The 22,020-nt window shown below is 47.6% G+C and overlaps 1 protein-coding gene across 1 annotated transcript in view; it reads right to left on the minus strand.

The window, feature by feature from the left end:
• Nucleotides 1-22,020, minus strand: part of CFAP57 (cilia and flagella associated protein 57) — a 348,360-nt gene that overhangs the window by 183,915 nt on the left and 142,425 nt on the right. Inside the window, exons 7-10 of the mRNA XM_069642449.1 lie at nucleotides 21,613-21,752; nucleotides 19,700-19,865; nucleotides 8,727-8,840; nucleotides 8,065-8,277 (exon numbers count right to left, since the gene is read on the minus strand). Coding sequence (XP_069498550.1) covers nucleotides 8,065-8,277; nucleotides 8,727-8,840; nucleotides 19,700-19,865; nucleotides 21,613-21,752 — 633 coding nt within the window. The remainder of the gene's footprint in view (nucleotides 1-8,064; nucleotides 8,278-8,726; nucleotides 8,841-19,699; nucleotides 19,866-21,612; nucleotides 21,753-22,020) is intronic.

The raw sequence follows: 22,020 nt of genomic DNA on the forward strand, positions 1-22,020 counted from the left end.
GGTTGCAGCAGCAGTAGCCGCGCTCCCACACAGTAGAGAGGGAGATGAGGAGGAGGAGGGGCTGATAGCACTCCAAGGAAGGTGGCAACTAATTGGGCAGGACCAGCACAGCGGCAGTGGACTGAGCAGGAGCAAGGTGGAAGTTCGCAGTGGCAAGAGTGGACCCCTCGAGGGGGACGAGGTGGGTACAAGGGCCGGAGAGGAGGCGGACAGGGGTATGGGGGAATGGGAGGAAATGGATGGCAGGGTCCCAGGGGCCCCCAAGGGAGTTGCTGGAACTGTGGACGATGGGGACATTACTCCAGGGAGTGCAGAAGTAGACAAAACAATGGGTTCCAGGAAGGGGAGAGTTATGGTCATCCACACCCGGGAAGCCCATACGGTCTCCCAATGGGACAGCAGCACCTAAGAAACCCCGGCCAGGGTACCACGGCCCAGCAACAAGGACACCAGTATAGGACACAGAACCACCCCCAAAACAATGACAGCATGCAATACACGCCAGGTAACCCTTTCGCGACAACAGCAAACGGGGCCCCAGTGCCAGCACCTTACAGCGGCATGTCGGTAGTTTCCGGAAATGTCTTTAATGAGGGAGGGGCGACGAGATACCCCGCATAGGACAGCCCACAGAGAACACTTGCGTGTCCAGTTCTATCCACCACCTACAATGCAGCAGAGGAACCATTGGTAGGGGCGCAGATAGGAGACAAGCAATTTATATTCATGGTTGATTAGGGAGCGGAGAAATCATGTATCAGAGAGGGCCGATTCCCGTTATCTAACAGGAAGTTAGAGACGCAGGGGTTCTCTGGGGCTGTAGTTGAAGTTCCTTACACAGAAGCTTTGGATGTAACAGTGGGGGGTAAGACTGTGAAGGCACCCTTATTGTATTACGAACATTCCCCAATTAACTTGCTAGGGAGGGATCTCCTGAGTAAACTCAACATGACCATATCATTTACCGAGAGAGGGATAGTGTGTTCCACACCCGGGATATGCCCCTTGCGTGCAATGTTGGTAGTGCAAGCCTACACAACCACGCAGGAAATACGAGGACTGCCACAAAACGAGGAAATGTTTATCAAAGGGCTGAAGACTCTGGCCCTCATAATTCCCGAGCTGAGAAGTATGGACTGGAGGATCCCGGCGGAGTTCCTCTTCCGCCCCATAGTATGCCCCAACACAGCACCAGGATCAGTGGTATCGTTAGATTTGCACGCTGTGCAAGTGTCAGCAAAAAGAATAGCTGTGATCGGATTGGACGAGGAAGGGTGTGAGTGGCGCACAGTGCTATGCACAAACGCCAACATCGCCCTACGAGAAGTAACAGATGAGGATCTCTTTTCAGACTCAGAAGGGGATGGTGAAATAGTGATGGAAATAGCGATGCCCTGTGATATTTTAATACAAGGAAGGGAGACTCCCGTCCAATTGATGACAGTGGTAGGAGCACCACCGTCGTTTTTTGACGACGACATGAGGCTCGTACCAAACAACTTATGGACAACAGGCCCCCATGATGTGGGACTGTTGCATGGAGTACAGCCTGTGGTAATAAAGTTAAAGCAAGGAGCAATTTTACCACGAGTTAAACAGTATCCTCTGTCTCGTGAAGCTGAAGAAGGGATAAAAGAGACAATAAATGCCCTACTAGCACAAGGGATAATAGTGCCTTCAAACTCCCCATGTAACACTTGTATTTATCCGATCAAAAAAGCAAAAGGGGGGTCTAGTTTGTCCCTTGCCCAGGGAATCGGGAAGAATATGAGAAATAAGAACAATAGACGGAAGAGGGAAACAGGGAGGAGGAAGTATGATGAGTACTATGGGCTAGGTCTAGATAAGATGGAAGACCCACGACACCCCCACCAAACAAATAAGTGGTATGCAGACATGAGTGCCACAGCTAAACAAACAACAAACGAGAGCTGTTATGTTTGCTCCCTCATCCCTCATGCATCAGGTACACCCAAAGTACTGTTACCCAAAGAGTTGCCGATTATAGATGCCCAATGTCTCCTTCATCTCATGTTGTGCAGGATTAAGAACACCTTCCAGGCACATGAAGTGACTTTTCAAATGCTGCAGAACGAGAAAACGTGCTACCCAAAACCGTCAGGGGTTGTATGTTTGAAAGAACCATTTTTTGCAATCGAAGGGACACTTTTTTCTGATAACAAGTGGAAGAACGAAGAAGTAATGTGTAAAGCCGAAGCATTGAGGGGTGTGGCACCGGAGAAATTGCAATGGATAGAAGAAACATGCACACCCGTATGGAGAGGACACATTTCAAAACTAACCTGGGTTACGCCCATCGAAAAGCCTTTCAAGTTGCAGAATGAAATAGACTATGAACTATGTTTCAAAGGAGAGGGGAGAACGTCCATGGGGACGAACAAGAAGTGCAACAAAACCCTCACTATCCCAGACCTAAGAAAAGGGACTGTGGCCCTTATGGACACGTATTGGGTATGTGGCAACCAGGCATACCTACACCTCCCCCCATCGTGGAGTGGCAGCTGCTCAATGGCCACTCTGCACTCAGCTCTAATGGTGATACCTGAAAGCCACATTGATGGAAGCAAAAGAACACAGGAACGCACACAACAGAGTGTGGCCCAACCAACTGCAGAACCACAAATGTATGTCCTGTCTTCTGGAAGCAAGGGAGAGGTGCTGACCCGCAACAGACGAGCATCAAACTATATATCAAAGGCATCATCAGAACTATTGGCCCAGATCCCAGACAAATATCGATTATTCAGCTCAGCAGAAACATTTTTTGCCTCGCTCGTATCAAGTGTCCAAGCAAGGGCTAACGCAAAATGGCTCCAGATAACCCGCTGGGAATTAATTCAGCTGGCGAACGACACTGAAGAAGGTTTTAACATAATAAAGGTCGAACTAAGAGCTTTGCGACTGATGACCATGCAAAACAGGTATGTCCTGGACCTGTTGACGGCGATGGACGGCGGTGTTTGCCGAAAAATAGGAAGTGCCTGCTGCACTTTCGTACCTTCTGAAGATGCAGAGAACGGCTCCCTGTCCCATGTGATCGAAGCAGTCCACAACCTAGGAGAAAAAATGAAGATGGAAGGCGGAGCGGAAGATAGTACATGGTTCGATAACCTCTTCTCCTGGGTCCCCTCATGGCTTGGAACAACAATGAAATTTTTGATGCCAGCTGTGGTGTTCCTCCTTTTGATTTTCTGCCTATGCCAGGTGGGTCTTCGAGTCTGTGCCAGCGCAGTACCAAATGGTGCAATGATGATGGTGACAATGGGCAACTCACACGGTACAATAAAAACGATGCAAGAAGCACAAGTACAAACAGGGGTAGACAACACACCTAGGTACCAACTGGTGCCCATGTATCACGACAAGGATATTGTAGATAAGCTTTGGCACACCACCATCAAAGAGCCCCGCATACTAGAATGGTACGAGGAAGTGTGGGTAGATTTGGAAGGAGATGGTGGATGCATATATCTTACGTGTACCCCAGATGAATACGCCAGGAGAGGTGAGAGTTTAAGGGGGGTGTGCAGAGCATGGATGCCTATCAAAGGAACTCCTGCATGGGATGAGGCGGTGATGGACGAAGCAGAATGTAGGAGGATAGAGGAGTTAAAGAATTCGTTACTTAAGTAACGAAAGGGGGGAAATGTAGGGGAGAACTGGTCTAGGAGACCCCTCTCGCCTGCGTTTCTTCCCCAGGTGAGGACTAGGCCCATTGGGCGTTCCCTCATGCCACCCGGGCCCAGGTGGTGGGGGGCTCACCCACTGGAGACATTGCCCACACGTATCGAGTGCCCACATGTATTGATTGCCACACAAATTTAGCTAGGCCCAGAAACCATTCTCTGCCCGGTACAGATGGTGTGAGCTCAGCACACTGTAGCGCGGCCCCCACCCTTGGAGAACATCCCTGTTGCTGCAGCACCCTGGCAGATCCGCTGCGAGCACGTTCCCACGAACAAGACGGACATGAGCTAGCGCAATACGCTAACATTGTAACAGTTCACCTCCCGCAGTGTACCATCACTATCAGCCTGACCCGGCCAGCAGGCCTGAACAATGAGAAGAACAGTAAAATGGTCCTCTGATGGCAGACAGTCTTTATGTATATGTATATATTAATGTCAAGACCGCTTGCATTATTTCTTTCTTCCACATAATACAAATGCCTGTAGAATGTATTAGAATGAGAGAGTATGCTCCCGTGATATAAGCTACGGCGGGCTCGCACCATTACAGGTGGATGCTAATGATAAAGGAACGCTCCAGGGATCTGTTCGTTGCGTGTATCACTGGGAAGCCTACCCCACATGGTTTCGCGCCATAACTAAAGCTAATGCTGCTAGAGTACACGAGGAAGCGGATGCAACTATACTATGAACTCATGTAAAGAATGCGCGAGCGTGCACTCATCATGTGTGAATGTCTGAGCCCCTCATATGCTACCACCGTCACGTACAGTGGCGGGTCGTTTTCTATGTACTCCACTGATCTAAACACTACCTCATTTTCTGCGAATATATACATGCATGTAATTAAAACACTGTAGCTGTTAGAATATAACGTACAAATATGATGCGCGGACTGGATATAATCGAGATACATCCAGCAAAGTTTAAATGCATGTTGTGAAGTGATTTTGAATAAGTATTCTAGAAAATGTTCAAATGTTTGTGATGTCTTTACCTATATTCGGCAACACACGAGGGAGATACCTTTGTGAAAGCGTACAAGGTCTCGATGTATCCCCCTCCCTCCCCCAGAAGGTTGCCAAGACATGAGAACAGAGCCCCGCTCTGCGTTGTCACGCCTCCCCCGACCCGACTGGAGCCGCTTCAAAGACTTGTAGCCCCGCTGCAGCACCCAAGGCCGCGGCCAGCCACCTGCATTATTTACAGCACAGCAGTAAACCTTAGTTTAAACTCAAGCACCTCCTCGTAAACCCCACAACCCACCAGACTGTCTTAGACTTATGGCCCTGTGCAATCAGGACACCCAACACTTTGACAACACACAGCGAAACATCCATAACCACTTCTAACAAGACAGAAAGACCTGTACCACCCGCCCCAGTCCCCGAAGCTTAGCCCCTCGACCTACGGTCCCGGTCAACAGACCACGAGTAACCAGGCCTCGATATATTCTCTCCAGACCCCTCACAAGGTGCATTCCTCCTGTGTTGCATTAACCTATTGAAAGATTTACTAAAGAGAATATAACTGTAAATGACTGAATGACTGCGGTGTGCATGGCAGAGGGCAAGTAAGTCAGAAAAGGCATTCATCTCTGCCACAGGCCGCCTCGGCACACCAACACCGCCCGGATGAACTCAAGCCGACCTGCCAGGCCCAGCCCAACCCACGAGGGTGACCAGTGACGTCCTCCAGCCAAGACCAACCACGCCACAGCAGCACCTATAGTTAGTCGTCGCCACCCAATCCCAATGAACTTGTGCCCCCTATAGTATGTAGGTTTTGATGACGTTTTTTGTAAATATATACGCCTGTCTTTGCTATTGTCAGACAGAGCGCTCTCGGAGTTTGCAGAGTTCTTTGCATGCCCAATTCTGATTGATAAACTCCCATTTACGCTCACCCGCACTCTGTCTTGGCCTTATTCCCATTTTGGGAGAGTCCTTCATTGTCTCTCATTAAAGGGGAGGATCGTGCTGTTTGGGGACGCTTGCTTTCAGAGTCAAGGTGGATGTTGAAGTCTCCAAGGAGGAGGAGTATAGAGGTAGAAGACAGGAGAGAGGAGGTGAAGACAGCCCATTCCAAGAGGAAGAGTGAGATGGGGCAGAGTGCCTGTAGATAGTGGCATGGGTGAGAGAGAGTTGGAGAGACACCAAGTTTGCAGACCAGGCTTTCAAAGGAGGATTAAGGCTGAGTGAATATGATGGAAGCAGGGACCCAGTATGTGAAGATCAGGAAACGCACATCTGCGACATCTCAAGTGGTTGCAGGAGTGTAGGAAAGAAGGAAACCAGCAACACTCAGACCAGCAGGGAGGCTGGTGTGGAAGGGTCCAGGAGGGAGTCCAGTTTGTGAGGAGGCAGCCGTAGTGGGTCCTGCAGAGAAGCCAGGATGCCAGCAGACGATACAAAGGACCTGTGGAGCCCAGGAGAAGGCGGGCCGTAAGGAAGCCACAGGTGTGGGAGCCTCTGTGGTCGGAGAAACGCAGCCAGAGATGCAGCAGAAGAAAAGGAAACCAAGTTGCCGCCAGCAACCACAGAAGGGAAGCAGAGCTGCCAGCAAGAGCAAAAGAGCATCAGAAGTGCGAGTGGGGCTTGCGTTTAAAGGAACGACAGCCGCAGAAGCCAAAGATAAACAGGACAGCTGCCCGGGGGAAACGTCAATGACTGGTGAGTGAAGGGAGAGAGTCACTCTGACCGGGGGTGTTCCTCAAGGCTGTGGGAAAGCAGGCGAATGCTGAATGAGCAAAGCAGTATGGGAATAATTAAATGAACCCGGAGCCGCAGGTTGGGTAAAAATGAAGCAGCAAAGCAAATGCTGACAAATATTGAATACTGAACTGAATTAAACTGTTCTGAGCAAAGCAAATTAATACCATTATGGGAAAAGTTACGACCAGGTGATGAATGAATATGAGAGGCAAGAAGAAAGCAAAGTAAGCGACAAGAGAGCAAGAGTGAAAGATTGCGAGAGAGCATGGCCACGAGGCAGTAAAGAAGGTAACTCCCCACAAAGTGAACTTTATGCATGAATACAGTGTGGTGCGGCCCAGGACTGGCAAGAATATATGACGCAATGTGGCAAAGCCAAGAGGCTGGTAAGGAGAAGCCAAGTGAATGTGAACATTCATACAGGGAAGACGCAAAAGAACCTGTGTGAGGCAAAGAGCCTAGGGTTGCCTATTGCACGACCTGTAATGGGTGGACTGTGGTCTGACAACTGCGCCAAGACCAGCGAGACCCTCAGCTGCGAAAGCCAAAGATCTTGTTAATGAAAACCAAGAAGGAGTAAGCTAAATAAAAATAAAATATAAATTAAATAAATTCATAATAATAATAAATAAGCTGACTGAATTGTTAAGCTTACCTCAAAGGAGTATTAGGCTGATTTGGATTTGCTTTGAACATTGAAAGACTGAGACCAGGTGCACGTTGGCAAGTTGAAGTCTTGGGGAAGCGTACCCTAAGACTTGATGAACTTTAATACGGTCTTGAGGACGGAGCCCTCAAGACCGTTTCCTTTGGAACTGTGCTACATTGAACGTAGGGAAGGGAACCCCAAGGATGTGCAGAACTCTGCTACCTTGAACGTAGGAAAGGGAACCACAAGGAAATATGGAACTGTTTTGAACTTGAGAACTAAAATGCCAAGAGTTTTGTGGAACTTTCCTGAACTTGGGGAAGGGAAGCTGAAAGCTCAACTGATGATGGAGGCGGTACCATGCCTAAATGTCTGGGCAGCAGGGAAGGTGCCATGGATAGCTGTAGGGTAAGGAGATGCCAGTGAAAGCTGAACTGTTGATGGAGCTGGTACCATGCCTAAGTGTAGGGGCAGCAGGGCAAGTGCCATGGATATATTTAGGGTTAGCAGAGGAGATGTGATGGATAGCTGTAGGTTTAGCAGAAGAGGTGTCAGGAATGGCGTTTGAGTTAATAGGGGAGGTGTGATGGATAGCTATAGGGTTAACAGAGGAGATGCCAGGGATAGCGTATGGGATAGCAGAGGAAGTACCAGCGATAGTGTTTGGGTTAGCAGAGGAGGTACCATGGATAGCGTTTGGGTTACCAGAGGAGGTGCAATGGGATTAAAAGAGGAGATGCCAGGGATAGCTGTAGGGCTCACAGAAGAGGTACCAGGGATAGCATTTATGTTAGTAGTGGAGGTACCAGGGATAGCATTTGGGTTAGGCGGTGCAATGGATAGCTGTAGGGTTAACAGTGGAGATGCCAGATATAGCTGTAGGGCTATTAGAGGAGTTAACAGTGACAACTTCATGATTATCAGAGTTTATTGCAACAAAGTGCAGGTGTGATGCATAGTTGTCATATCATTGCTGAAATCCAGAACTCACCTGGGAATCAGAGATCTCCTTCAGTGTCTGGTCCGATCCTACGGCAAAGATGGTCTTGGCATCGGCAGTGATGGTTACGCTAGTGTAGCTGCAGGTCTTCAGCACACACTCAGACTCTCGTTTGCCTGACAGAGAGTTCCACTCATAGACAGCGCCATCCATGCCACAGGACACCAGTTTGCTGTCATCATTGGTCCAAGCAATGGAACGCACCTGCAGTCAACAGGACGGCAAGGTGACATGGAACTCACAAATGCCAACACTTATATCAAACACCACCAGAACACCAGAAAATGTTTGGGGTCTGTAGATACCAACACTTTTCAGAGCCAGAAGGAGAAAAGCAGAGAGACAGGGAGAGGGGCAGAGAGTGCAAAGCAGCGGGACCGAGAAAGAGACAGAGTGGCAGAGAGAGGAGTAAAGAAAGAGTGAGAGAAAGACATGAGGAGAGATACACAGAAAGTGTGTTTGAGGGTGAAATATAGAAAGGGTGAATAGGAAAAAGGTAGTAGGATAGAGAAAAGAAAGATAGCTGGTGAGAAAGAGAGAGGGATGCACAAACAGAGAGGGAAATAGGCAGAGAGAGAACAAAATGCCCACTTGTTTTTGTAGGGATTGAGAAAGATTACAGTTTCTTGGAGATCAGATGCAGGCCACCATACCTTCCCATTGTGTCCTTTCAAGCTGGTCACATTCTCAAAGGTGCTGTTGGAGTAGAGGTGAATCACATTCCCATTCACGGCAGCGAAGAGATGCCCCCCATTGCTGAAGGAGCACTGCGGGGAAAAAAAGAGGCCTCAGTTACTCAAAGGGTAGATGAGAAGAACAGAAATGAGAAGGTGCGAGAGAAGCTGGTGAAGAAAGGCATCTGGGACTGAATGCATAATGAGGGGGAGGACTCCATACGTTCTGATGGTGTAAAGTGAGAGAGAGAGAGAGAGAGAGAGAGAGAGAGAGAGAGAGAGAGAGACATAGAGAGAGAGAGAGCATAGAGAGAGAGAGGGGGAGATAGAGGGAGAGAGAGAGAGGGAGAGAGAGGGGAGAGAGAGGGAGACAGAGAGAGGGAGAGAAAGGGAGAGAGAGAGAGAGAGAGGGAGGGAGGGAGAGAGAGAGAGAGAGAGAGAGACAGAGAGAGACAGAGAGAGAGGGGGAGAGAGAGAGAGGGAGAGAGTGAGAGAGAGAGAGAGAGCGAGAGAGAGGGGGCGAGAGAGAGATAGAGGGGGAGAGAGAGAGAGAGAGAGAGAGAGAGAGAGAGAGAGAGAGAGATAGGGCCAGGGGGAGAGAGAGAGAGAGAGAGAGAGGGGGGGGGGGAGAGAGAGAGAGGGCCGGAGAGAGAGAGAGAGAGAGAGAGAGAGAGACCGAAGGAGAAGCTCATCATAAAACATTCCAGTGTTTGACAGATTCTCCCAACTCCTGAAAATCACTTTGCTTGGTTACCAAGGCCAATGGTGTTAAAGGAAAGTCTCGCCTGTATAATAAGACAAATAAAGAGATTGTTAGGATATTCAATGACACAAACTAAAGGCGCTTTAGCATCCTTCTGATTGATCAGCCTATAGGGAGCAAGACACCCAACTTTCCACTTTGGGCAAGTTGCTGGGTGTTCCTTTGTTTGTGCTGAGGAGCCGCTTCTCGTCATGGAGTGCCACTCTGTTGGGCATAGGTGTTCACGTGGTGAACCACTGGTAGGCTCACAGATTTCCGGTCTATCAATGAATACGTAGTCATCTTCTGGTGCCACCTGCCCTGAGAAGAGAAGATCTTATGCTAGGTAAGATTGTGGGAATGCTCCTGTGCCGATGCCAAAAGGACCTAATGTTCTCCCTCTGCAAGACATGCTCTCTCATCAGCATGTGGCGATCTGCCAAAGCCACAGAGACCAGAGGTTCTGCTAGTGACTTGTGCCCTGGGGTGCCCTTTCCGATCATATGCCCCCATTCTTTCAACGGATAAGGGGGCCAGATCTGGTTCAAGGGGCGTAGAGGGTTCAACAGTAGACTCAGTTCCCCTCCCTCTCTAAAAGGATATAAGTCATTTATAACACGCCTGTACACAAGTGTTGCAAGGCGCAACAAGACAAGGAAGTGTAGACAGAGGGCGGACAAAACAAACCATCTTATCTGGTCTTGTGCCATTCAGATCATGCAAGTGTGAGAGGGAGGGAAGAGGTGAAGTGCCTGCCAGAGGGGATGGGGCGTCGGAAGAGTGCAGTGGCAAGACACGGTGAGTGTTGTCAGGGTGGTGAATCAAGTAAGTACAGAGAGGCAGGGGACTGTAGGGTTGCAGATACAGTTCCTAAGTGGGTGGGCGGCCTGGAGGCAGTGAGAGGGGCTACTGGTCGAGCAGGAGCTTGGTGCCTGTGAGGTTCAGTGGGTGGCCAGGTAACCAGTTAGTTCAGCAGACAGGAGAGAAAGAGAGAAAGAGAGAGAGAGAGAGAGAGAGAGAGAGAGAGAGATAGAGAGGGAGAGAGAGAGAGAGAGAGAGAGAGAGAGCGAGAGAAAGAGAAAGAGAGAAAGAGAGAAAGAGAGAGAAAGAGAGAGAGAGAGAGAGAGAGAGAGAGAGAGAGAGAGAGAGAGAGAGCGAGGGAGGGAGAAAGAGAGAGAGACCGAGCAAGAGCGTGAGCAAGAGAGAGAGAGAGAGCGCGAACAGAAGCAAAAAGAAAGCCAGTGATAAGTGAGACAGAGGCACCTCTGGCCATAGTCCTGGAGGATCCCACAGACCAGAAAACAAAATCTTGTCCCATGGCAATTGAAGCCTTTTTTCCATCTAAAGGGAAACGGACCATCAGAACTGGTCTGGGATCGGGACGCATTGGAAATAAAGAAATGTTGGCTCCATTGCTAGGAACTAATAGTATATCAAGGTCACAAATAGAGCTTGAAGATAACATCTCTTCCCTCGAGGCACACAGTTGGGACGATTCCCCCCCCCCCCCACCAGATCCCCAACTGTGTTATGTGCTTGACATGGACTCTTCAATCCCCTCGCTCCACACATTATCTTCCTGTAAACCTGCAAGGCAGTCCGACATTCCATCCACTTCAAACACAGAGGTTCAAATTCATGGATAGAAATAAACCAGGTATAATGCATTTTTGAGCGCTTATATGAGGGTTTAAAACTTGAAACCAAATCGAACGCAATACTCCTCGAATCTCTGCTATTTAAATATTGAGAATCTCAAGCTACACATGACGGTGAAAGACTTATTTAATCAAAATCTCTCACAAAAGCAGCAAGCAGGACAAGGCCAAACTGCTGCACACATGTCAGTTCCTTATGTGCAGGCTATTAACACCGCTGCTGACCAAACATCTAAAGCTGCCAACATAACCAGGATCATATATCCCGTCTGCCCTGAGGTACCATCCAGCACTGCCGATTGTTGCAAGACTTCATCTATTCATATGCAGACAAAAGAAAAGGACTTGTTATTAGAGGTTGGAAAACTCTTCTGGCACCAGTGAAAGTGACTGCCCCCCTAGGGAAGAACATGGAAGTCGTTTCTCTAGATGATATAGCTGGGCCCAGAGCATCCAGAATGAGGCTATCTCTACTCATCCCAGTCATTCTAATGGAAACTCATACAAGAAAGCTTGTCCCAACCACTGGTTAAATCAGTTCTCTCAAATATCTTAAAAACTATAGGTCCTGGATAGCAGTCAAATAATGAGCATCCTGCAACTTCCTGCAGAAGTCCTCCGAGTCACAAATTCAACTTGGCTCAAACCCCCCATTGGCAGGGCCGGTTATTATGAAATACCAGTACCACAGTCAGTGGGGAATATTAAACTTACAGCAGCCTGTAACCAATATATGTCATCTCTAAGAGCCTTATCCAGAGAAGATCGCCAAACTACTGGAGCTCCTAAACAAATATCTACCGATGAATTACATGCTCGCAGCGTGCTTTGTCATATGTCCCCCCAAAGCGTTGCCCATTGGGTCCAGGGTCACTGAATAGAAGGGACTTTGGACAGGAAAAACAAAATATAACACAGAATAAAGTACCTAACCTTAATAGACTATTAATTGAAAGTGTGATACAAGAAAATAATTGTTTAACTCAGAACAGGACAAACATATTTCCCTTACTTCCCAGAGACATTGGAAGGGTCTTCTTTTATGAAAGGTACAGGACTGATAGATGTGTTGTCTTCTTAAACTCTAAACCCGTTTACGATCTAGTATTACAAGCCTGAGACCCTCTCAGAATGTATGGTTTTGATCTTTCTCCTTATTTTGATGATAGTGATTTAGATATGCAAGAAGAACCTAATACTAACCAAGATGAAATTGAATCATTGAAGAGAATAATGAGGAACTCTGACGAAACTCAAGATTGGTCATAATTGTTCAATGCGACGACTAACAAATAATCCCCTTGCCTATGATAGCTCAGAAACCTTAGATGTTACATGGTCAATACTACCTTGGAACACAAGAGGCCACACTAAACCTTTCACTGAATCCAGTGTTGGGGGAGGATTGATGTTACGCATGGTGATATGTCTCAGGGAGACATGGTTGATGTATCCACCCTCCTTTGATGATTTTGCGGTGTTGTTTCAGTCAGCCCGACAAGGGGACCATGGTCGACTACTCACCCTAGTGAAATCGGATAAGTGGCTTACTGTGGTGTCATCTATCAGTTCGAATTTTGGTGTCTTGGTAACGGACGTACAATTACTACATACTGTGATGGTGAATATTCTTATTGTTAATATCTGTTGGCATGAGAAAACTTTATGGCTCCAAGACATTTTGGACCATCTGGTATCAGCTGTTGAGGGAGGAGTTTGGGGTTGGGCAAATTCTTGTTGTGGGCGATTTGAACTGTGAATGTCTCACTCAAACTACAGGCATGAACTGTATGGTTCCCACATCGCCTCCTCTCACAAACAACACAATGGGAGTCAATGGTTGGAACTGCCTTCGTGGTCTAGGCCTGACCCTATTAAACAGGACAGTAAAAGGAGATATTCCCCCCCAAACCACTTGGTCTAATGGGGGGGGTCCATTCCACAATAGATTATGCCTTTGCTGTAGGATGGCTGTTCGATTTTTGTAGCGAGTCAAACATTACTCCTACCCCACTGAACGATCATTCAATGTTGGTGGCAAAAATCTGCATGGGACAGACATCAAATGGTGATGAGAAATTGGGCCCTGTAGATCTAAACACTAACATTGCAGGTAATCGTCTATCAATGAGCTGCTCTTTAATGACTAAAGTCATCAAAACTCTAGAAAGGATCGCTGAGGAGTGGAGGTTCATGTCCTCTGCCACTGAGGAGTGGAGGTTCATGTCCTCTGCCACTGAGGAGTGGAGGTTCATGTCCTCTGCCACTGAGGAGTGGAGGTTCATGTCCTCTGCCACTGAGGAGTGGAGGTTCATGTCCTCTGCCACTGAGGAGTGGAGGAGTGGAGGTATCATACATTCACTGCACATGATTTTGAGGTCTTCTCACATGATCTAACTGAGCCTCACCATTCAAAGGTGCGAAACCCGGTGCACATAAACCAACAAATGTTTAGGCACAAATACAATGTAGAGGTGGCAGCACGTAAGCGTAAGTTAAAGAATCTGAGTAGGATGGTATGGAAAAGATCTGCTTTATCATATGCAGAAAAGAAACCCCTAATTAAATCCCTTTCTCAACCATATAAGAACTGGCTGTGGCAGAATCGTGTGAAGAGAACCCTCAATGATTCAGAGGCTATCCTTGAGACCCTCAAGCATTCTGAAGATTAATCCCAAATATATCATCAAATTAATGCTGTTGCAGAAAGTGTTGGGGATTCCCACTTTGAAAAAATATATGCTAAACCCTCCATCGATCATGAGATAATTCCCTTAGACTTGGATAACCAAGCGAAAATGGCAACATGCATGTCTGGTCACGACATTGTTTTATATATAATTACAAAAAAATCAGTTCTTCCCGGGCCCCAGGGCCGAATAATCCCGCAAACATACTATTCAAGATGAATCCGGATGCTTCGGTCAGTACGCTGTCGAGGCTTTTTGTTAACATAGTCGACCCAGGCTCCTTTCCTGATAATTGGTTGCTTGCACACCTTATACCTATTTATAAGAAGGGAGATCGCACCTCCCCTCTTAACTATAGACCAATTGCCATTCTTGATGCCTACAGCAAGGTGTTTTCATGCATCTTGCTGTCTCATCTAGAAACATGGCCTTGTGAGGTTGGTAGGTTACAGAAATGGCAGACAGGTTTCTGGCGAAATCTCAGTACATCTCTCAATGGTGCAGTGGTCAACACTGTACAACGGCTCGCCGGGGAGGCAATATATAAAAATCTATACATCACCTCCATTGATTTGTCCTCCGCTTTTGATGCAGTTGATCGGACATTATTATGGTCTAAATTACAGTTGTGGGGCATTCCAGACGGTTTGCTGCGTTTAATAATTGGCGTTACTCCTCCAAAATCCAAGTACGTCTGGACCATCGTGGGGCACTGTCACGACTAATTCCAACTTTTCGTGGCGTTAGGCAAGGGTGTGTATTGGCTGCAAGTCTATTCAATCTGTATCTTTCAGATATCCACGAGCAACTAGAACCAGCCACCTTTATTTCACCCAAAATCTAACAATTTAGACCCTTTTGGCTGTCGGTTTGCAAAGACTACTGAATGCGTTTACAATTTACATGAATAAACATGTGATAAGTGTAAGTCCAAACAAATCAAAAAAACTATGCAGTGTATAAAGTCTCAAAAAAAGACCTCTTATCAATGGAAAATTGATGAGAAGGTAATTGAGAAGGTCGATTCACTCGTGTATTTGGGTTTCTTTCTATCCTCCAAATCAAGCCACGTCAGCCTGTTTGAATGGTTGATGGAACGTTACCACAACTTGACTAATCAATTGGTAAAGGTTGATCAGAAATACGGCAGATATACTTTAAAGCCAGTCCTAAGGTTCTACGAATGTATGGGGCTGAGATCTATCCATTAGTACTTTTAGATTATTTACCCACCTTGAAAGGGCTTGATTTGGCGGAGAGTGCTTCAGCTGCCTAACTGTATACCAATTGATGCTATCAGGTATGACCTTGGCATTATGTCACTACGTGCTGGGGCTATTTGGAAAATGTTAACACTTATAAGCAAAATATTGTTTCCCTCTATGGCATCCCTATTTGAAGATTTGAATACTATACTTGAGGCCCAGGGAAGCACATGGCTTCGAGAAGTCCACTCTTTTTATATTAAACTTTTAACCAAACTGAGTACCTTTGTATAGGACCTGAGGGATAACCCAATGCATACTAAAAAATACTATTTGAGTCAGACTGGATTGTAACTATTAGTAAATTCCATTTATATCCCTAACTTAATCACCTTCAATTCGACCATAAGAAGCTCAGAACTTTGGCCCCCTTCCTTTCTATATATCCAGCCAAATCCATTAGACATGGTTTTCTAACGTTTCGGCTGAATTTATGTAAAACAAAACAAATCGTAGCAAGACACAGGGTCATTAAAAATGATGAGATGTGGTGTTTCTGTAAGATCGCCTCCGAATGTGAGACATTAAAACATCTAGCTTTTCTTCTGCTGCCTATTGTATATTTTCTGTGTGTAAGTATGAAACTGCATATCTTTTTAATGCGCCCAGATACCTCTGGGTGTGGTGCGCACTATAAATAAATAAAATAAACTAAATTAAACTATTGCCTGGCTCTTCATGGGCACAGGTGGAATTTTATTAAAAAAAACTATTCTTTGGCAAAGAGATCATGTGCGAAGCAGAAAGTAATTGGTCCAACTGTTTATGAGGGCACACAACCTCAACAGTCTTAGCGGTGTGTAACTTCATTACCTCCCTGGCACTCAAGACTGAATCTCAGGTCTAATGTAATAAAACACTAATTAATGATCTTGGACTAAATTAAGAATTATACACTTATTGTGGTGCGATGATAGAAGGTTGAATGAAGGATATCTTTATCATTTAAATTGATGTTAATAGTCAAAATACTTAGTACAACGTGTATCATATTTAAGCAAATGTTCCTATGATATGATTAACTGTTTTATGAAACTGGTGATTGATGTTTACCATTTTATAACATTAAAGATTGTAATTCTTTGTAAAATGTTGTAATATCTATATGTTAAAGGTTGTTTCCAACCAAATAACATTACATTTAAAAAAAATAAAAAAAAAGGAAGGTCTTTAGTTGCTTCCAGAACCTTAAGTGGTCCCGCTCAAGTTTGAGAGAGGCAGGGAGGCTGTTCCAGAGGGAGGCACCAGCTGAGGACAGAGATCTACCCCCACTCTCTGCATGGAGAAGCATCTGACCCTCAGAGAGTTGGAGGTGGATGAGAAGAGGGCTCAAGCAGGAACACGCTTAGGAAGAGAGAGTGGATGTAGTGTGGTCCTGGCCCCAGAAAGCCTTGTGGACAATGCAGAGGGTCCTGAACTTGATCCTTACAGCCACCGGGAGCCAGTGGAGAGATTTCAGGGCTGGAGAGATATGATACTTGGGCTTAAGGCCAAAGACAAGTCTCTCAGTCCTGTTCTGGATTAGTGTCAAAGGGCGAAGAGTAGAGGCCGGCAGATTTAGAAAAAGGCTGTTGCAGTAGTCCAGCCTTGAGAGAACCAGAGCTCTGGAGACAGTGAGCTTCTGGGGGAAAGTGAGAAAAGGAACAATACCGTTGAGCAGGTGCAGCTGGTAGTGTGACTTCTTAGAGATGTGAGGGTTGTGAGGAGATAAGGAGAGGGTGGAGTAGAAGATGACACCAAGGTTCTTTGCCTCACAGGAAGGTGCAGGTAGAGGGCCCAGGTTGGGCAGCCAAAGTGCAAGAGGGAAAGTGGGAGCAGGGGTCCCAATGAGAAGGATCTCAATCTTACTGGCACTAAGGCAGAGACCGTTGGAGGCACACCATTTCTGAATTGCGAATAGACAGTCAGGAATGAGTGACAGATCAGAGGAGGCTGAGGGAGCCTGAAGGAGAGCTCAGTGTCATCAGCATAATACTGAAAGTTAGAACAGAAGATGAGATGAGGTGGGCCAGAGGAGCCAAGTAATGGTTGAAGAGCCAATGGGAGCGGTTAGAACCCGGGGGAACACCACATGTAGAGAGAAAGGTGGGAGAGGGAAAGGACCCAAGTTGGATCTGGGAGGGTCAATTGGATAGAAAGGAGCTCAACCATGCTAGGGCCTGACCCGTGATGCCCAGGTTGCCACAGTGATGATTGATCTGAAGGCGTGGTTGACAGTATCGAAAGCAGACGGAAATCAAGAAGGATGAGGACAGAAGGAAGGCTAGTCGGGATTAGAGAGTAGATCTTCACGGGTGTTCTGACGAGCAGTTTCCGTTCTTACGGCTGCTCTAAAACCAGACTGATGGTCATGAAGACAACCAACAGATTCACCATGGAGAGGAAGCTGGGAGATGGACAGCTTTTCCGGGAGTTTGCCCAGGAAACGAGTGATAGAGATCGGGCGATAGTTTGACGGAAAGGAAGGATCGGCAGAGGGCTTCTTGAGGAGGGGTTCGCAAAGGAGTGCTTTAGGGGGCAAGGGAAGGTTCCAGTGGCAAAAGAGTGATTGCAGAAATCAGCCAAGGCTGGAGCGAGGGTGTCGATGTGGTCCTTGATGGTTCTGGAGGAGCAGGGAAGCGTCTGCTTTGGCGAGACTTTCATAAATTGGGCTTGTCGAGAAACATTGTCGGGAGTGAACACAGGGAAGGAGGAGAAAGGAGAAGGAGAGATGGCCGGAGAGGGGCCAGCAGTGGTAGATGGAGAGGAAGAGGAGAGACTGGACAGGATGTCCTGAGATTTAGTGCTGAAGTGAGAAGCCAGTGCTGTGTAATGGGCTTGGGAGGGAATAGGAGAGGTGGAGACTGTGTAAAAATGTGGACCTCCAGTACTTCAGGTAAGTTACAGGTTCCTTTATTGTCCATGTCCAGTACTCTTCCTCAAGACACAGGGATGGTAGGGGACACGAGATGACAAGGAAAAAACACCGGGCTCACCCCCACACCCATCTTCTCAGCTCACTCTTCACTCTCACTCCCAACCGTCACTCACCGAACCCTGCAAACCAACATTCTACATACACATTCCAAGTAGGAATGACACACACCCACCTAACCTGAAAGCAGATTACTACACTTCTCCCCCCCTTAGAAACACAAAAGCCAACTGCTACGCCAACGCTTCCCAGGGAAGACAAAAAGGAATGAAAAGGTAGTGTGACCAGCACGGGACCTTAACACCCCAAGACACCACACTACCAGAAATTCCACAACACAGCGGCCGCCTATGTGCAGAACAGAATGACTTTACATAGCAAATGGAGTAGTGCCATGAGGACCTTTTTTGGGTAGTTTGTGGGTAATGGGACATTTTAAAGAACATTGGGCCTGTAAAATTGGTTAAAACTCCCAGGTGCAGAGCACACCAAGCCCCTATTTAGAACCCCTGATGGAAGCAAAACGTTCCCACATCTCCAACTTCATTTTGTGGCGGCCTGGCCTGCCCCATTTTCATATTTGGCCCTAGTGGTAGCCCATTGGCTGTAATCAGCCTGGTCAGAGAATGGTCTCTAGGTGGATTTGGGATTCCCTGAAACATGGAATTTTGGGTAGTGCACAACCTGCTTGTGGATGGCGGGGGCTGGCTTACTGCTGTTCTCCCCCATCTCTGAAACGACAAAGCAATTTTCTCGCTTGCAAATGCAGTCAAGCAAAGCGTATTTCTCTACTACTCTGGATAACTGGAAAGAGAATGTGAGGGGGCTTCCACCACCCAGAGATGGCGTTGATGGCAGCAAACCTCCCGATAGCCACTAACACCCTCTCACTTTCAGTGACTCGAGCAGCAGTTTCGGCCACTTATGTTTGTGGAGGATTAATGGATGCAGGTGGGCACAGTTTAGAGGCAGAGGTACGGCAAGCAAAGCCAGCAGTAGTTTCACCTGCAAAACAGGGTTCTCACAGAGTGTCAAAGGGATAGCCTCCTTCCAACAACCTCTACATACACCCCTATCTCATCGTTTCTAATCCAGCCAGTAGATTATATGTTGTGTGTAAAAGACAGGGATTTCATTTACCTTCGCTATGAAGAGGCCTAAAACATGACAGAGAAATTGCAGCTTGTGAACGTGGTGGGCAAGACATGCATGCAAAGTGGTGATTGCATATGGAGGTTGGCAGTGGGCCTTGCCAGAATGCCCCCTTTTCTTCCAAAGTGCGCATTCTCTGTGTTTTCCTTGCAGGGGTGGGCTACAGTGTATTTGATCCGTGTGTTCTCTTTTTGTAGTACCTCGGTTGGACAGTCTTTTATTTTGGTATGGCAGTACTCTTGTTCTTTGGTTTCTATCCAGAGAGTAGGGTCTTCCCTTGGCCTATGCCACCTTGAAGAGGTCAATGAGTAATATCCGTGGGGCTGTGCCTAGGTTAACCTTTATAATTGGGGTCACTGCTGGTTTAGGAGTAATGTGGGGCCCAGTAGGAGTTCTAGCCACGACTCATACCTGTACTCCCGCAGGGTAGTAGTCATTGTATCTCATTTATAAGTTCATGTTACACGTTACAAGGCCCCAATCTGGACCCAACAGGTCCACAGCACCCATGAATTCTCTTCAAGTCCTCACCTCTCGACATCCTCGGACGGTAAACTCTTTGATGACCCGGATATCATCGATCAGCAGGTTCATCAAGCGCAACTTGTCTGAAAATCCCACTAGAATGCAGAGCCCCGTGGGGTGCAGTGCGATCGAGTAGGCTTCCTCCTGGTACTCCTTATATAACTCCAGGTTACTGTTAATCAAAGAGTACACACAAAAGACGTCTGTTAGGAAAACCTGAGTGTCAGGCATCGCAGGCACCAAAAGAGAATGGACACCAGGTAAAGAGGGGCGGATCCCATAGGGTAACCAAGCTCACCGGTCAGTGCACCTGACCATGAACTTACTCAGCTCAACTCAACTCAGTCTGGTGGAAAGGGAGGACAAGTGTCAGGCACTGCAGATTGCCACTTCTGCTAGAGCAATAGAAGGTGAAAGGAGGCACAAGGAAGGCATGTACCGCCAATCACAGCCTGGGGTAATAGAAAAGGGGAGGAGATAGAATCACCATGGCCTACCATGATCTCAGGATAGAAGGAAGGCCTGTACCGCCAAACACAGCCAGGGGTAATAGAAAAAGGGAGGAGATAGAATCACTGTGGCCTACCATGATCTCAGGATAGAAGGAAGGCATGTACCGCCAATCACAGCCTGGGGTGATAGAAAAGGGGAGGAGATAGAATCACCGTGGCCTACCATGAACTCAGGATAGAAGGAAGGCATGTACCGCCAAACAAAGCCAGGGGTAATAGAAAAAGGGATGAGATAGAATCACTGTGGCCTACAATGAACTCAGGATAGAAGGAAGGCATAGGTGAAGGCAGGTACAGGGATAGGAACTGGATAAAGAAAGATGGCAGGAGGAGTGTAATGGCGTGCCTACTCCTTAATAAGCAGTTGGCAGAGAGGAAATACTGAGTCAAACTTAGACTAAAGAGAGTGGAGCTAAGTGATCAAACTTGGATTGATAGTCTTGAAGAAGAGGGAGTGAAGAAAGGAAAAATGCGGAGTCTTAATTAACCTGGAGAAAAAGGAAGGAGAGGAGGAAGGAGGAACAGCTGGGATTACTTGGCTTGGAGGAAGAGGGAGGCCATAGGGAGGAGGTCAGGAGGGCTAGGGAGACGGTTAGCAGGCCATAGGAAGGAAGTCAGGAGGGCTAGGGAGACGGTCAGGAGGCCATAGGGAGTTGGTTAGGAGGGCTAAAGAGACGGCCAGGAGGCCATAGGGAGGAGGTTAGAAGGGCTAAAGAGACGGCCAGGAGGCCAAAGGGAGGAGGTCAGGAGGGCTAGGAAGACTGCCAGGAGGCCATAGCGAGGAGGTCAGGAGGGCCAGGGACACGGTCAGGAGGCCATAGGGAGTAGGTCAGGAGGGCTAGGGAGATGGCCAGGAGGCCATCGGGAGGAGGTCAGGAGGGCAAGGGAGACGTTCAGCAGGCCGTAGGGAGGAGGTCAGGAGGGCGAGGGAGACGGCCAGAAAGCCATCGGGAGGAGGTCAGGAGGGCTAGGGTGACGGTCAGCGGGCTGTAGGGAGGAGGTCAGGAGGGCTAAGGAGATGGTCAGCAGCCCGTAGGAAGGGGGTCAGAAGGGCTAGGGAGACAGCCAGGAGGCCATCAGAAGGAGCTCAGGAGGGCTAGGGAGACAGCCAGAAGGCCATCAGGAGGAGGTCAAGAGGGCTAGGGAAATGGCCAGGAGGCCATCGGGAGGAGGTCAGGAGGGCTAGGGAGATGGCCAGGAGGCCGTCGAGAGGAGGTCAGGAGGGCCAGGGAGATGGTCAGTAGGCCATAGGGAGGAGGTCAGGAGGACAGGGAGACGGTCAGCAGGCCATCGGGAGGAGGTCAGGAGGGCTAGGGAGACATGCTCATCATGTGTTGGCCTAAAGAAAGAGGAGTCCCTGAGCTAAGCTTGGTCTTGGCAAAGAGGGAGGAGGACACTGAGTCTTACTTGGTCTCAAAGTTCCAGATGCGCACAGAGCGGTCCAAGGAACATGTAGCAACAAGCGGCTTCCGGATACAAATGCCCAGCCCAGTAACGGGTGCAGAGTGAAGTGAGTAGGTCAGGTACTCAAAATTTGTTTCTTCACCCTAGAGATTAAAAAACAAAAAGATATCAGACTGACAACACGGAAGAATGCATGAAAAATCCCTAATGTAAAGGTAAAGCCAAGAAGAGAGACCAGAAACATTGAGGAATAAAAAAAAAGCCATGACAAGGATAGGATGACATGTATGAAGAAAAGCATAAAACTATGCAGAATAAGTCATGCAAACCTAAACAGACAGGAATAATGAGACAGCCAGAAAACACAGAGGTATACAAGAAGCAAAGAAGGGAGTACACTGCAAGATGAAG

This window comes from Ambystoma mexicanum, chromosome 1q (genome assembly GCF_040938575.1).
Source record: "Ambystoma mexicanum isolate Mex_15411 chromosome 1q, UKY_AmexF1_1, whole genome shotgun sequence".
In the NCBI taxonomy this organism is placed as follows: domain Eukaryota; kingdom Metazoa; phylum Chordata; class Amphibia; order Caudata; family Ambystomatidae; genus Ambystoma; species Ambystoma mexicanum.